This window comes from Excalfactoria chinensis, chromosome Z (assembly GCF_039878825.1).
Source record: "Excalfactoria chinensis isolate bCotChi1 chromosome Z, bCotChi1.hap2, whole genome shotgun sequence".
Lineage (NCBI taxonomy): Eukaryota > Metazoa > Chordata > Aves > Galliformes > Phasianidae > Excalfactoria > Excalfactoria chinensis.
In genome coordinates this window covers 22044704-22057203 of record NC_092857.1, presented here as the reverse complement: position 1 = coordinate 22057203, position 12500 = coordinate 22044704, and the positions used below count along the sequence as shown (strand labels likewise).

The window sequence follows — 12500 nt, the reverse complement described above, 5'->3', positions numbered from 1 at the left end:
AAATGTGTGATGTAATGGACAAATTATGTTACCATTTTAAGAATGTCTTTTACAGAAAATTAGCATAAACATGGAAAAACAAATTTAAATATCTGGGAGGTCTGTTTTGCATTCCTTATCTGTCTTGTCAATGGTTAATATCTGCTGATGAGCAGTTACATTCATCTGTAGCTCTCCAAGTGCTTCCCCAAGATAAGTAAGCATCATTATCCTCATTTTTCAGATGGAAAACTAAGAGATTGTGTTACTCCCACCAGAATAGAGAGCATGTAGAAAGCCAAAAATAGAACTCATTTTCCATATGTAACACTCAGTTCTGTATCCACTGGACCACACCACCTTCCCACAAGCATCAGTCACACCTCATGAGCTGCATAGCTGAATTTTAGGCGCACAAAGAGAAAATTCCTCTTTTAACTCTTACATTGAAGACTATGCTTTTTCACTTGTTTCACAGCTGCAGATTTTTCCAACACCCTACTAACTCGTGGAATTTGTGGAATTTGCTTCAGCTGAGCTTTTTGCTAGCTACAAAGCTCGTACAGCACAGAATAGGGAAAAAACGCAGGAAACACTTTAAACTGTTCCACATGGAATAAATTCCACCTTAAGGAATGAAGCTGGAGAGAGAACTCTGCATAATTCCACAAACACTGCTTAGTGTAAAAAGTGTGGTCAACAATGTGGAGAAGTTATAAGGATGTGCAAGGATAGCATACATGTAGCAAACCTCACCATCAGCACTGCTCCCTCAGCCCCCCACCACACTTACCCAACTGCAGTCATTCTATAAAAAAGCAGGCTTCAGAAAAAGTATAAAAGTACAGAAAAAAACCTCTCCTTTGGTGAGACACGAAAAAGTAGACATTTCCTGCAAGCTCAGAAAGAAGAGGCAAATGCTGTACTATAGAAAATAATACCACTGTAGGATATCAGAAGCCTGAATTAGTGTAAAAGATGTGGCTAACATTTAAAACTGATTTAAAAGTAACTTATTTTGCCTGACAGAAAAATTTTAGTTGTTTTCTAAGAAGGACCACATACATTTACTCAAATACAACACTATTTACTTAAAAAAAACCACAATCGTAATTGCTCCAGCAATCTCTGCAAACATAAGGACTATTATGTACCTACTCAAACCATTGCATACTGTCTGTTGCAATCAATAGTGATTGCACCACATCTCTTTCACGCTTTTAAGAAGTTAATTCTGATGACATAGACATTCCTGTGGTAAGAACCTGAGAAGAACTTTGACCAGCGTTTATATACGAGCTACAAATATGTCTAATTATGTAATACTTAGTGCTAACAATGCTTTGAAAAAATAAAACTCATGAAGTAGAGCACATGCCAGTAACTTCTTTGCAAGATGTACTGAACGAATTTGTGAATTCTTACACTTTTGGTAACTAACCTTGCCTTACAAACTGCATACCAGACTAGACTGACGATATAGTTCATTATTGTAAATCCTATCTTCCTGCTGCTTCCAAGAAAAGACCCTTTACACAAGCAAAGGGACAGTCATAACATTTGCTACAGCAGACTGAATAGACAAAGTAACCCAAATGATAGGAATATTTTCCACTGTAAATACTACTTCAGAAACTCAGACATTAAAATAACTCACAAGCAGGGGATACTCTGCTAAAAATACCTCTATTTTTATTTGAAGGAGTTCATATTTACTGTTTTCCAGGAAATTCCATAAACATGCTAAATTTGAAATTAAATGTATTTATCACGTGGCTTGACAGGTCTGTAGCTCGACCTTGACTTTTGTCAAAAGCTATTATTTCTGCTCTATGCATCACCACTCTAAAGAAGTTCTCAAAATGGATCCTAGTCAAGAGTTCTGCAGAAGATTCAAGGGACAGAAAAAAAGCATGATTTACTGCTCCCTTCCTAAATAGATTTTGTGGAGCTGTGAGTAATAAAAAATAAAAACATATTGTTGATAATATTATATTAACTTCTTTCAAAAGAATACACTGAGTATACTAAAGAAAAACAGTAAATAAAACAGTAGCACTTCTGTAACTATGCCACAATTCAACATGCATAATAACTAATGAAAGGACTGAATTATTGCAGCAAATAAATGTTCTGTACATATCTCTTTTCCACATTAATTTTCCCCTCTTTTGCTCTTTGCTTCTATTATAAACATTTCTTAAAATTTAGCCTTGATTTTCTCCCCAGATTACACTGTACAGGGGGGAAGGGAGCACACCAAACCTTCTCTCTAATCCTCCTCATCTTGGCCTAGATTTCCCTACTAGCTCCATCCAAATGCTGCTGCCACCAGAGCTATCCAGCTATAGTTTCCCAACACATTTCAGAACTGTAAACACTTCCTGCTATCAAAGAAGTGCTCCCTCCTCCTCCTTATTTTGTTTCTGAAGCACACATAATTGTTGCTAGTTATTTATGGTATGCAGCATGGTCAGGGAGTCATATATTTAGGGGTGCATTTGCCTGCATATTTTTACTATATGAAGCCACGATGCAAAAAGAAGAGGTGTTGTAGCTTCTTTTGTCATCAGCTGTGTGACCAGTAGAAACAGACAATCACTCCCTTCTTTTGCTTCTGATACTTAGCAAAGCTCTTCTCTTCCTGCCTTCTCCGTTCCTGCTCACAGCATGATTTCTTGCAGCAGGTTATAATTACCCCTGTCCTTATGTCACCCATGAGTCTTCATTTTTAGTCTCTGCTCTCCTACTTCAAAAACTTCCATTTAAGGGACAATATCAATTTCTGCTGTTTTCCAAATCTGCTTTAAACTGACAGCTTGCAAAAGCCTCTCATTTCCATTTTTTAATCAGTACTGTATCTTCACATATCTTGCAAGCCTTCAGGGGTATTTCAGCATCTAAAATTCAGCTGACTCCAAATGCATGAGTTCTGAGTGCATACCTGTAGAAGCCTCAGTAGTAGCTTCCAGTTACCTGGTTTGTTGGACCCACCTGAAGGTAAGACTGCAAGAGGGCAGAAGCACAAACATAGACGTACTGTGCTTTGCATACAGTCTGAAGAAAGTTATCCATGAATTACCAGAAAATATGATTTTTTCCTGGAACAAACTGTAACACACAAACGTGTGTCTCTCTATGACAAGAAAATATTTTATGCGTAAACAAGAATCATAAAAGCAAGTGAGCTGTAATATAAAGCCTCACATTGCGTGCTGCAGTTTATATTCAAGATGCTTTTTGTTTGTTTGTTTTTGTAGGTTTAAAGTGACTCAGAACACTGCTGTAAAACCGTTCTTGTATTTATACTTTCTGTGACGTTAAGCAGCTACGAAAGAAAAACTTCTCCAAAAGAGCGTACAGAAGGACGTGGTTTAGTTGAAAATGTTGGACTGGATGATCTTGGAGGTCTTTTCCAACCTTGGTGATTCTATGATTCTATGATCATAGAGTTATAAGTTTTCTAAAAGCTGTATCCAATTACAGTCCTGAATGATTTGAATAATAGACTGCCTGACATATTCCAAGATAAGTGACTGCTACATTTCTTCAATATTAGGGTCATATACTGTACTTATCTATTTTTACTCCATGATCTCCATTGCCTGGTAATAAATTAATTTCTCACTGTTGGTTTGGCATGTGCCCTACAGTTAAATTCATTTTCTCTCCAATTGAAGGAAGAAAAAGTTTTCTGAAGTATGACAACTATTCTTATTTTTAGAACAAGTGGCCACAGATTAAATTTAGAATATTATTTTAAGAGGGATATTCCCACATAAAGTCTTAAAAGCTCTTTTTTATATTTTCATTTTTAGAGAATTACCTGATGGTGCAAAACAACACGACTCTAACTATATAACTACTTGCATGTAAGTCTTTTAGCAGCGTATGGTTATCATTTGAAAGAACAGCTTTTAACTGTAGTGTTTAAATTTTTCTTGTTTCCTAGAGAACAAAAGACTTCAAAAGACTTCATATACATCCGCAACTATTATCAATGGCAGTTACAGCTGAAAAACAGGAAATAACCATGCAGTAGCAACAACTAGTTCTGACATGACCAGTTGTTTCCAGACCAGCAAGTATAAGGCGATGTTCCAGGTTCCTCACTGGTTACCAAGAGCTCAGCAGTACCAAGAAAAAAACATTTTGCAGATTTAACCCTTTCATACAGAACTTCTTTCTGCATTGTCGTGTAACATGTATGACAGTATTTCACATTTTCAGAATGTGTGAGTCATGAATGACTATGCATCATGCAAAGTGACTGTATGTTCAGCTTGTTACTGGCCCACTTGGAATTTAATTGCATCCTGATTTTCAGCCTAAAGTAAGACTGATAGCTACCACATAATCTGAAAGTCTATCTTATAAGCACAAAACCTTAGCGCGTGTAAATGTAAGACTGAATTATTAGCTAGAATAGTTTATTTCTTAAGTCAAATCATTTGTTACACATTCTTTACTTAAGAAATATTTAAGTATATAATTTTACATATGAATTCCTCACCCAACAAAACATATTTTAACAGCAGTTATTAGAATATCAGAGTAGGTTCTAGATATCAACCGCATAAGAAACAGGGCTAGGCTAAAAGATGCTCGTGCCTATATGTTGCCTTCTTCTGGTCACTCCCACCAACTTTCACAAGGTTAATTCCCCTTTGCTGCTGTTCCTTATTATTAAATTGCAAATTGGCATTGTATAAAAAATTGATTAAAATAAAATTAAATAAACAACATCAAGAATGCAAACTACTATTCTTTTCACCAACAAAGGAATGCCCTCCATGATTTTTCTAACCTTAATTATACCTGTAATTTTGGGATTCCCTAATAGGAAGTGCTAGTAAGCAGAGTGCAGTAACTGTATGAATTGTGACACATACTCATATACCACTGACTATAAATCTGTACCATTTTTATTTGCGCTCACAGCTGTGATTTGTATACTCGTGAAAAAATAATTCCAAATAGGAAAATGTCATAATTGGAGACATGCACTGCAAACAACCACAGAATTAATAACTGTGATTTTATGTAGCTTATTTTTAATAAAGTAGCAAGTAGATTATTTGAAAGATTTGTATAGTTTGTATGTGTAATTTGTAAATGTAAATCTTCCCAAGGCAAAGAAAAAAACAGATTGAAAAAGAAGGCATTATTCTTAAACAGGCAATATCCATCAATTTCTCCATATTACAGACATATTTATTTCAGATCAAAAAGAAGCTGCCAGCCTTGCATGTAAACTAGAATTTCACAGGTGAAAGTATTTCCAAAAAATTGCTTTGACAAATGCCTCAAAAATACAGTCAGCTTAAATTAAGACACTCCCTCTGCTCTTCTTTAAAGGATACTTACATCAATGATTGATGAATCTGACAGACTTAAGCCCTCTAGGTCTGCTGTTAAACTTGGGGACAAAACAGCTGCTGCAGGGACTGCCACAGGAGTTGTTACAGGGTAGACTAAAAGTGAAAAATGATTTGACACTTAATATAAAATAAAATACTGGGAAGGATAATAATCTACTTTCACTAAGTTTAAAACATTCCTACATCTTGACATAATTATTTTATGTTCATAGGTTTCCTAATCACAAAAGATTATTTTTATCACACATTGCAGCAATGGTCAATATAAACACTGAAAAAAAAAGTGGAACACCTTTTTTACGTTCAAGATATATTGTCCTTCTTACTCACTTTTACCTTACATTTAATCCTTCCATCTGATCCATGCTGTGCAGCACATTTTTGAGTTATGTGCAAAGTATATATTAATGCAACGCTAACATTTGATGCATATGTAAAAGTAAACCTGCGGAAAAGCACTAAAAAGCACAGAAAAAAGTAACACCTGCCCTACTCTACCTTAACACAACATTTTAATCTGTTGTTTGAAACAGTCATTTTTAGTATCTTATAGTACCATAATGCATGACGTTGCAAATGACACATCCATGGGTACTTGAGGAAGTAAGCTCACTTCAACAGAAAATAAGTCTAGACATAGAAAATTCTCGAAAGAAATGTTTTACATCTCAATACATTCCAGACTGTTAAACTATTCTTAGCTCTACAGTAAACAAAATCATGTATAATAATAATTTTGTATAAGAAAAGTTACTCATCAGGGTAATATATATATACTTTTTTTTGTTGTTGTTGTACAATTTTTTTATTTTGCATACAAAAAACGAGGAGATTCAACATTTAAGACATTTAAAATTTCACTGGATCAACTGGATTGAATTCATGCTGTAGAAAAAGAAAACAGACTTTAATCAAGATACTCACAGTCATCTAAATCTAACAGAAATACATCTTGTTTATTTGGAGCTTTTCTGTCTTGCACTGTTTTTTCTTCTTTCTGTCAAAACAGATGAATATTGCATCTTTTACTATAACAGCAGAACAACAGCCTTTAATACTTTTAGAGTGGCAATGTGTATATTCATTGCTTCGAGCTTAACATTTAAAGAATTCACCTTGTGAGAAAGAGTTCAATGTACATGCAAGATGAACCCAAATTTCACATTGAAGTTGTTTCACTCCTCTGAAGCCTGTGTTTACATTTAATTTTAATAACATCTGCTACTCAAAGAAAATCTGCTGACAGATCAGACACTTCTGTGACCACTAGAGACAAACTTTTTTACATGAGAAAAAGTCATAAGAAAGTCATTATCTGCACTTACCTACGAGGGGGGAAAACCTGTAAATATAGATCTAAATAAGAAAATCAGAATGGCATGTTGTCTCTTCTGGCCTCTGTTTCAAAGACACCACTTACATGCTGCTTCACTTTCTTCTGGCACTCAAGATACATATAGAGATCCCTTCACAAGATCAGCAGATAGAACCACTTTCTTTGAATGTCATCATAGACTAAAATGACCTACCTTGCCTAAAAGTACATTCAATTTTTCTAGCCTCTCTGCTTCATAACCAATTGCAAGCTAGTGCTATGCCAGAATTTATTTTTATTTTCATTTTTAAAAATTTTGGAGAATTTACTTCTCAAGAATACACAAAGAAAGCAGGTTGACATTCTCACTATTTGAAGCCATTGATGTTAGAATCTATCAGGCTTGATATGGAACAAAATGACACTGCTCTTCATTTTCATCCAGTGAACCCATGGTTCAACCACACCATCCCCTGGGCTGCACAAAAAGAAGGGTGGCCAGTAGAGAGAGGGAGATGACTGTCCATCTCTACTTTGCCCTTGTGAGGCCCAGTTGCAGTACTGCATCCAGGCCTGGGGACTCTAGCACATGAAAGACATGGAGTTGTTGGACAAGGTCCAGAGAAGACCACAAGGATGATTAGATGGCTCTCTGCTCACAGAAGCACCACTCCTACAAAGAAAAGCTGAAGGATCTGTACTTGTTCAGTCTACAGAAGAGAAGGAACCAAGGAGACCTTATAGCAGACTTATAGTACTTAAAAAGGGCCTACAAAAAAGATGAATAAGAACTATTTGTCAGGGAGTATAGCAGCAGGACAAAGGGTAATGGTTTTAAGGAAAAGCATGGTGAGATAGCGGAGCAGGCTACCTGGAAAACACATGGATGCCCCATGCCTGGATGTGTCAAGGTCAGGTTGGATAGGGCCCTGGGCAGTCTGAGCAGGCGAGTGGCAGCCCTGAACACGGAAGGGTCTTGGAACTGCATGGTCTTTAAGGTCATTTTGAGCCCAAATCTTTCTGTGATTCAAACAGACAGGATTCTCTTATGAGGTCCTTACAAATGTGCTTTAGGTATTCTATGAGGAGAATGCTCTTGTGGACAGAGAAGAATGGTGGAAGCTTTTTTATTAATAATTTTTTTGATTTTTAAATCAACTGACTGGAATGTTCCTAATCACTACAGTATTTGAGTGTTCTATTATCGCTGGTTTATTTGTTCCATGAAACCCCTCTAGGCCAATGGAATCCGACAAAATATCTTTAAATGAATCGCAATATGATTCCATTCCTTTTATGTTTTGTCTTAGTGTCTCCGCTGCATTTCTGAGTACCTGGTCAGTCACAACCGCAAGACTGCATTTTTTCTCTTCCAGTGTAATTACTGGCAACTCATTTGGCTACTTTCTTTTCTTCTGGGAAATAAAGACAAATATTATACTTCATAACTCACAGGTGCTACCTGAATAATGTGATTGCTATTATTTGCATATAATTGAGTTACGAATTACTTCATATCTAAGAAATCCTGCAAAAATTGAGATACACATGCTTTGTTTTCTTAAGACTGAAGCTGAGAAAGACATCATATGACACTAAGAACCTTTAAGCTTGCTTTTCTTTATTCTGTTATTTGTTTTACCATCCTGAGGTAGTTTTTAAGTATATATCACAAAGCTCAATATGTAGATTTGTAATATACATTTCATTTCTGGACTTCTGTTACTTTGAATCTGCAGTGTAAAAAACCCTAACACATCAACAAAACAACAACAGTGATGACAACACAACCCTGCCATCTGGGAAATATAAAACCAGGAGCAAAGTAAATCAAGGTAAAGCTAATATTAAAGTATGATTAAGTGTTATTTTTTACTTCAGTCAAGTGTGTCAAGCTTACACACATACAGAGGTACTAAAATACATAAATATTTTCATATTCATATGTATATTTCCAGATATACATATGCGTACATTGTATATGTGTTTCTGTACAAAACATCACAGGAATCTATTCAAATTAGTCTTGCCTAATATATATATATGATTATTTTTTGTTTTTTTTTCAAAGAAAATAAAATAGATTGGCTTTCTAGAAATAATGAATAGCCAGTGACTGCAACAAATACTATCAACAGATATTTCTAATGAGCGAAAAAAGCTTTGCATTCCAAATCAAGATAATAAAAAGGTTATGACGTGTCTGGCATTTCCCTGTAATAAATTTTATTTTTCTTCTCTTAAAATAAACCTACAATACAACCCAGCTTCCTGCCAGGAGAGCTCACTATGGGAAAAGCAGAATACTAAACAAAGAAGTTAAGCTATATTCCATCAAACATTTCTCCATTTGCAATTCATCTTGGTAATAGAGATAGAACCTGGTAAATGCATATAGGACTTGAAGCAGGAGATTTCTCTTGCTCAATGCATAATTCATGTGCTCCGCCTGCAAAGTGTGTAAAATGAGAATTTCACACCGCAGCATGAGCCATGGAGCTGCAGAGAAAAGGCAGATGAAATCATATTTTGCTGTGTGAATTTTATTTCTTATCCTCCCAATATTTATACAAAACCATCATTGACAATCCAAATGCATTGACAGATCACCCACTGTTTCCATTGTGTTAGCACTTGAAAAGAGATCAGGCAGAAAGATAGACAATTTGTTTTTGTATATTTTTTAAATAGTGGATCAGGTTTTTAACAGCTGAGTGACTGTATTATACTTGTATAAGGAGGTCAACAGTAGCTGATTTAAAAATCCCACTGCAGAGATACCTACTTACACATGCATCCTCAAATCTGGCTTTCTACTGTAGAAATGCTTAGATCATATTATGTACCTGAACACTTTCAGCTATACATATTTCAAAATTATATAAAACACTGCAGAATAAGAGAGGGACTTTTCTATTCACCACAGCTCAATTACAGTGAACACAACAGCTTTTACAAAACTGTTTTTCAAGAAAAAAAAAAAAAAAAAAGAACACAAAAATATTAGTAATGTATTCATGAAAAATAATTGGAAGTTTGTGTAGCCTATTTCTATACTGGAAAATGCAAGGGTGCATGCGTAAATTAAGCTCTCATGTGAGCATAATCAAACCTTATTATGAAAATTGTGCTAAACATGGCAATGGTACCCAACAAGATACAGAATGGTAGACAACCCTCAGAACATTTGTTAACTAACAGTTCATAATTTGTGTCACACTGAACAACTATAAAAATAGACCCAACTAATTATTCCTCTCATCAATGTGTTTTTTCAGAAAGTATTTTCATTTTTATTCATAATGATAAGAAAGCCCAAGAAATCATCTCCCCATCTACACTGGCCACATTACAAATGTTCCCATAGCAGAATAATACAGTGTCTTTTCCAATTAAAATCTTCCAGTTGAAGAACATGCCTTTCTGAAGGCCTAACTGAAAAAGTCTGATTTCTGGGTGACCTGGAGGCAGGAAGCAGAAAAAATCCAAGTTTTTAATGGAAGTAAAATAAACATGAGTCGTTCCTGTAAAAGGTTTGATACAAGGACTCCACATATGACTGTATCTGAAATGTTCTTTACAGCTTGTTAAAGCATTGCTTTTCTTTCGAACTTTGAAGGGCCATCAGGGTTATCATTAGTTATCTACACTTCTGATCACAAGGCTAAAAATAGGTACCCGTACAAAAATCAGTTAAGCTAGTCAGTATAATAGTCACCCTTGAAAGAAAATATGTGTGATTCTCACCTCCACCTCCTTATCTAATTATGCTTCTGAATATAACTATCAGAAACACTTGCAGTATAAATGCAAGCATCCAACATTACTTAAATAGTGAAAAAGTCCTCTGTGTGCAAGAGCATTAAATTCACATCAGACTCTCACCCAATTCATTCAGCCTTTACTGTTTTCATATACCACTACATTGGCCATGTCAAAAAGTTTTCAAGTGACAAACATTTAAGGAATATTTGGATAGTGAACTCTGTGCGATCTTTTCAACTACCTCCTTGTCATCTTTTATTTTACTGCCATGTATGCAAACCCACTGTTATTTAACATTTTTGTGACATTTTAAAGCTTTGCACTTCTTCAGCTCTACAATTTGACTCTGATCAACTCTTCTGTTAATGGCTTAAAACTTCCTTTGTTCCCAATACATTTCTATTTAGGTACCTCTTCAGTAAGGCTTTAAGACTACTCCAGCAAAGATCCAAATGCTTGACAATGCTCTATTGACTTCAATAAAAAAAGGCCCCGGCTTCTTAGACATTCTGGTTCTCATACTGCACAGTACATTGACTTCACACATTCTCAGCCACTGTTTTAAAATATAAAAAGCTTGCTTATACTGGTAGTCCTCACAAATCATATGAAGGAACTATAATAGTTTAAATAATTGTAGTGAAAGTAATCACAAAGGCTGGTCCTGATGCTCTGAGGAAGGACAATTGCAGCAGAGGACATGCAGTTATCTGAACACAGTTGTGTAGTGACTTCTCAGCGTAAAGGGCCTTTCTTCCTCAGCTGAAGGAATATACCTGAACAGCTTAACAAAGTTACTGACATCTCTCTTAACTATTTGAAACACACTTGTCGAGTAGCTTCTACAGTTGTATCAAATGCAACAGAGGAGTCCTGTTTTGACTACTTAGCAGTTGATACTGAAATACTGATCATAATGTGCCAGCTTAACTTAAAATGCTTCCGATTATCACTTAATTTTCAACACCATACAGTGTTACTAAAATGGAAACTTCTGAGCTAAAATCCTAACTGCATTTTTTTTTTTTATATTGTGTATAGATAGAATTGCAAATAAATTTATGACAACAGAAAAATGACTTTCAGAAATAATTTTACCTTAACCTTAGCATGAAGCTCCTTATATATTTATTTTTTTAATGAAAGGTAGTTAAGTAAACAGAATCCACATCATACAATTAGCTTCAGTTCAGTAATATTTGAATAAAATGAACTTCTAACCACTTTATCTTTACAGAAATAAGCAATTAAAACTTAGCTAACACAAGGTAACTTGCAAAAAAAAAAACCTTAGCTAACAAAAACTAAGCTGGCTCTGATGAACACTTTGCATCTTTAAACATTTCAGAATTTCACTAAAAAAAACATTTGAAGGATTGTTACTTCATAAATTTAGCAAGAAAGTTAACATAACTTGAAGTGATGGAACAATTAATACGCTTTATTCCTATTAAATAGGGAGCAATAAAAGTTGATCACTCATTAAGGATATTAATTGTACTAGTCTACGCATATATCTGTAGTAAATAATTCTACTAGCCTATGTATATATCTCAAGATAAATGAATGATTCTTAGATGCATCCTTTAATATTTTATATATATACACAAATATATGTATGCATATACAAATATTTAAACTATCTTACCTTTCTAGAGATTGCATTTCCAGACTTTTCAGCTTCTGAGTCACTATTTGAGTCTGATTCTGACTTGGAGTTTGAAGAACTCTCATCTGATGAACTAGATTCTGTACCAGAGGAGCTGTATGTGCTTCTGGTTTTGGAGACTGCCTTTGCTTTCTTTTTAATGTCTTCTGAATCACTAGAGATTAAAATCATTAAATGTAAGAAACACACAGAAAACCACCAAAGAAAAACACTTAGGAGTAATAATATCATAAAATGGTTGTGAGTTGGAAGATACCTTAAAGATCGCCTACTTCTGACTCCCCTGCCATGGGCAGGGACACCTTCCAGTAAACAAGGTTGCCCAGGATCACCATCTAACCTGGCTGTGAATGCCCCCAGGGATGGAACATTCACCGGTTCTCTGGACAAC

The 12500-nt window shown here is 35.1% G+C and overlaps 1 protein-coding gene across 3 annotated transcripts in view; it reads right to left on the bottom strand.

Moving 5' to 3' along the window:
- Positions 1–12500, bottom strand: part of AP3B1 (adaptor related protein complex 3 subunit beta 1) — a 146338-nt gene that overhangs the window by 45418 nt on the left and 88420 nt on the right. For all 3 annotated transcript variants that reach the window (XR_011905958.1, XM_072359002.1, XM_072359001.1), the window contains exons 20-22: positions 12089–12263; positions 6285–6357; positions 5347–5453 (exon numbers count right to left, since the gene is read on the bottom strand). Coding sequence is in view for 2 of the 3 variants with exons in the window: in XM_072359002.1 (XP_072215103.1) it covers positions 5347–5453; positions 6285–6357; positions 12089–12263 (355 nt within the window). In the remaining variant the exon portion in view is untranslated. The remainder of the gene's footprint in view (positions 1–5346; positions 5454–6284; positions 6358–12088; positions 12264–12500) is intronic.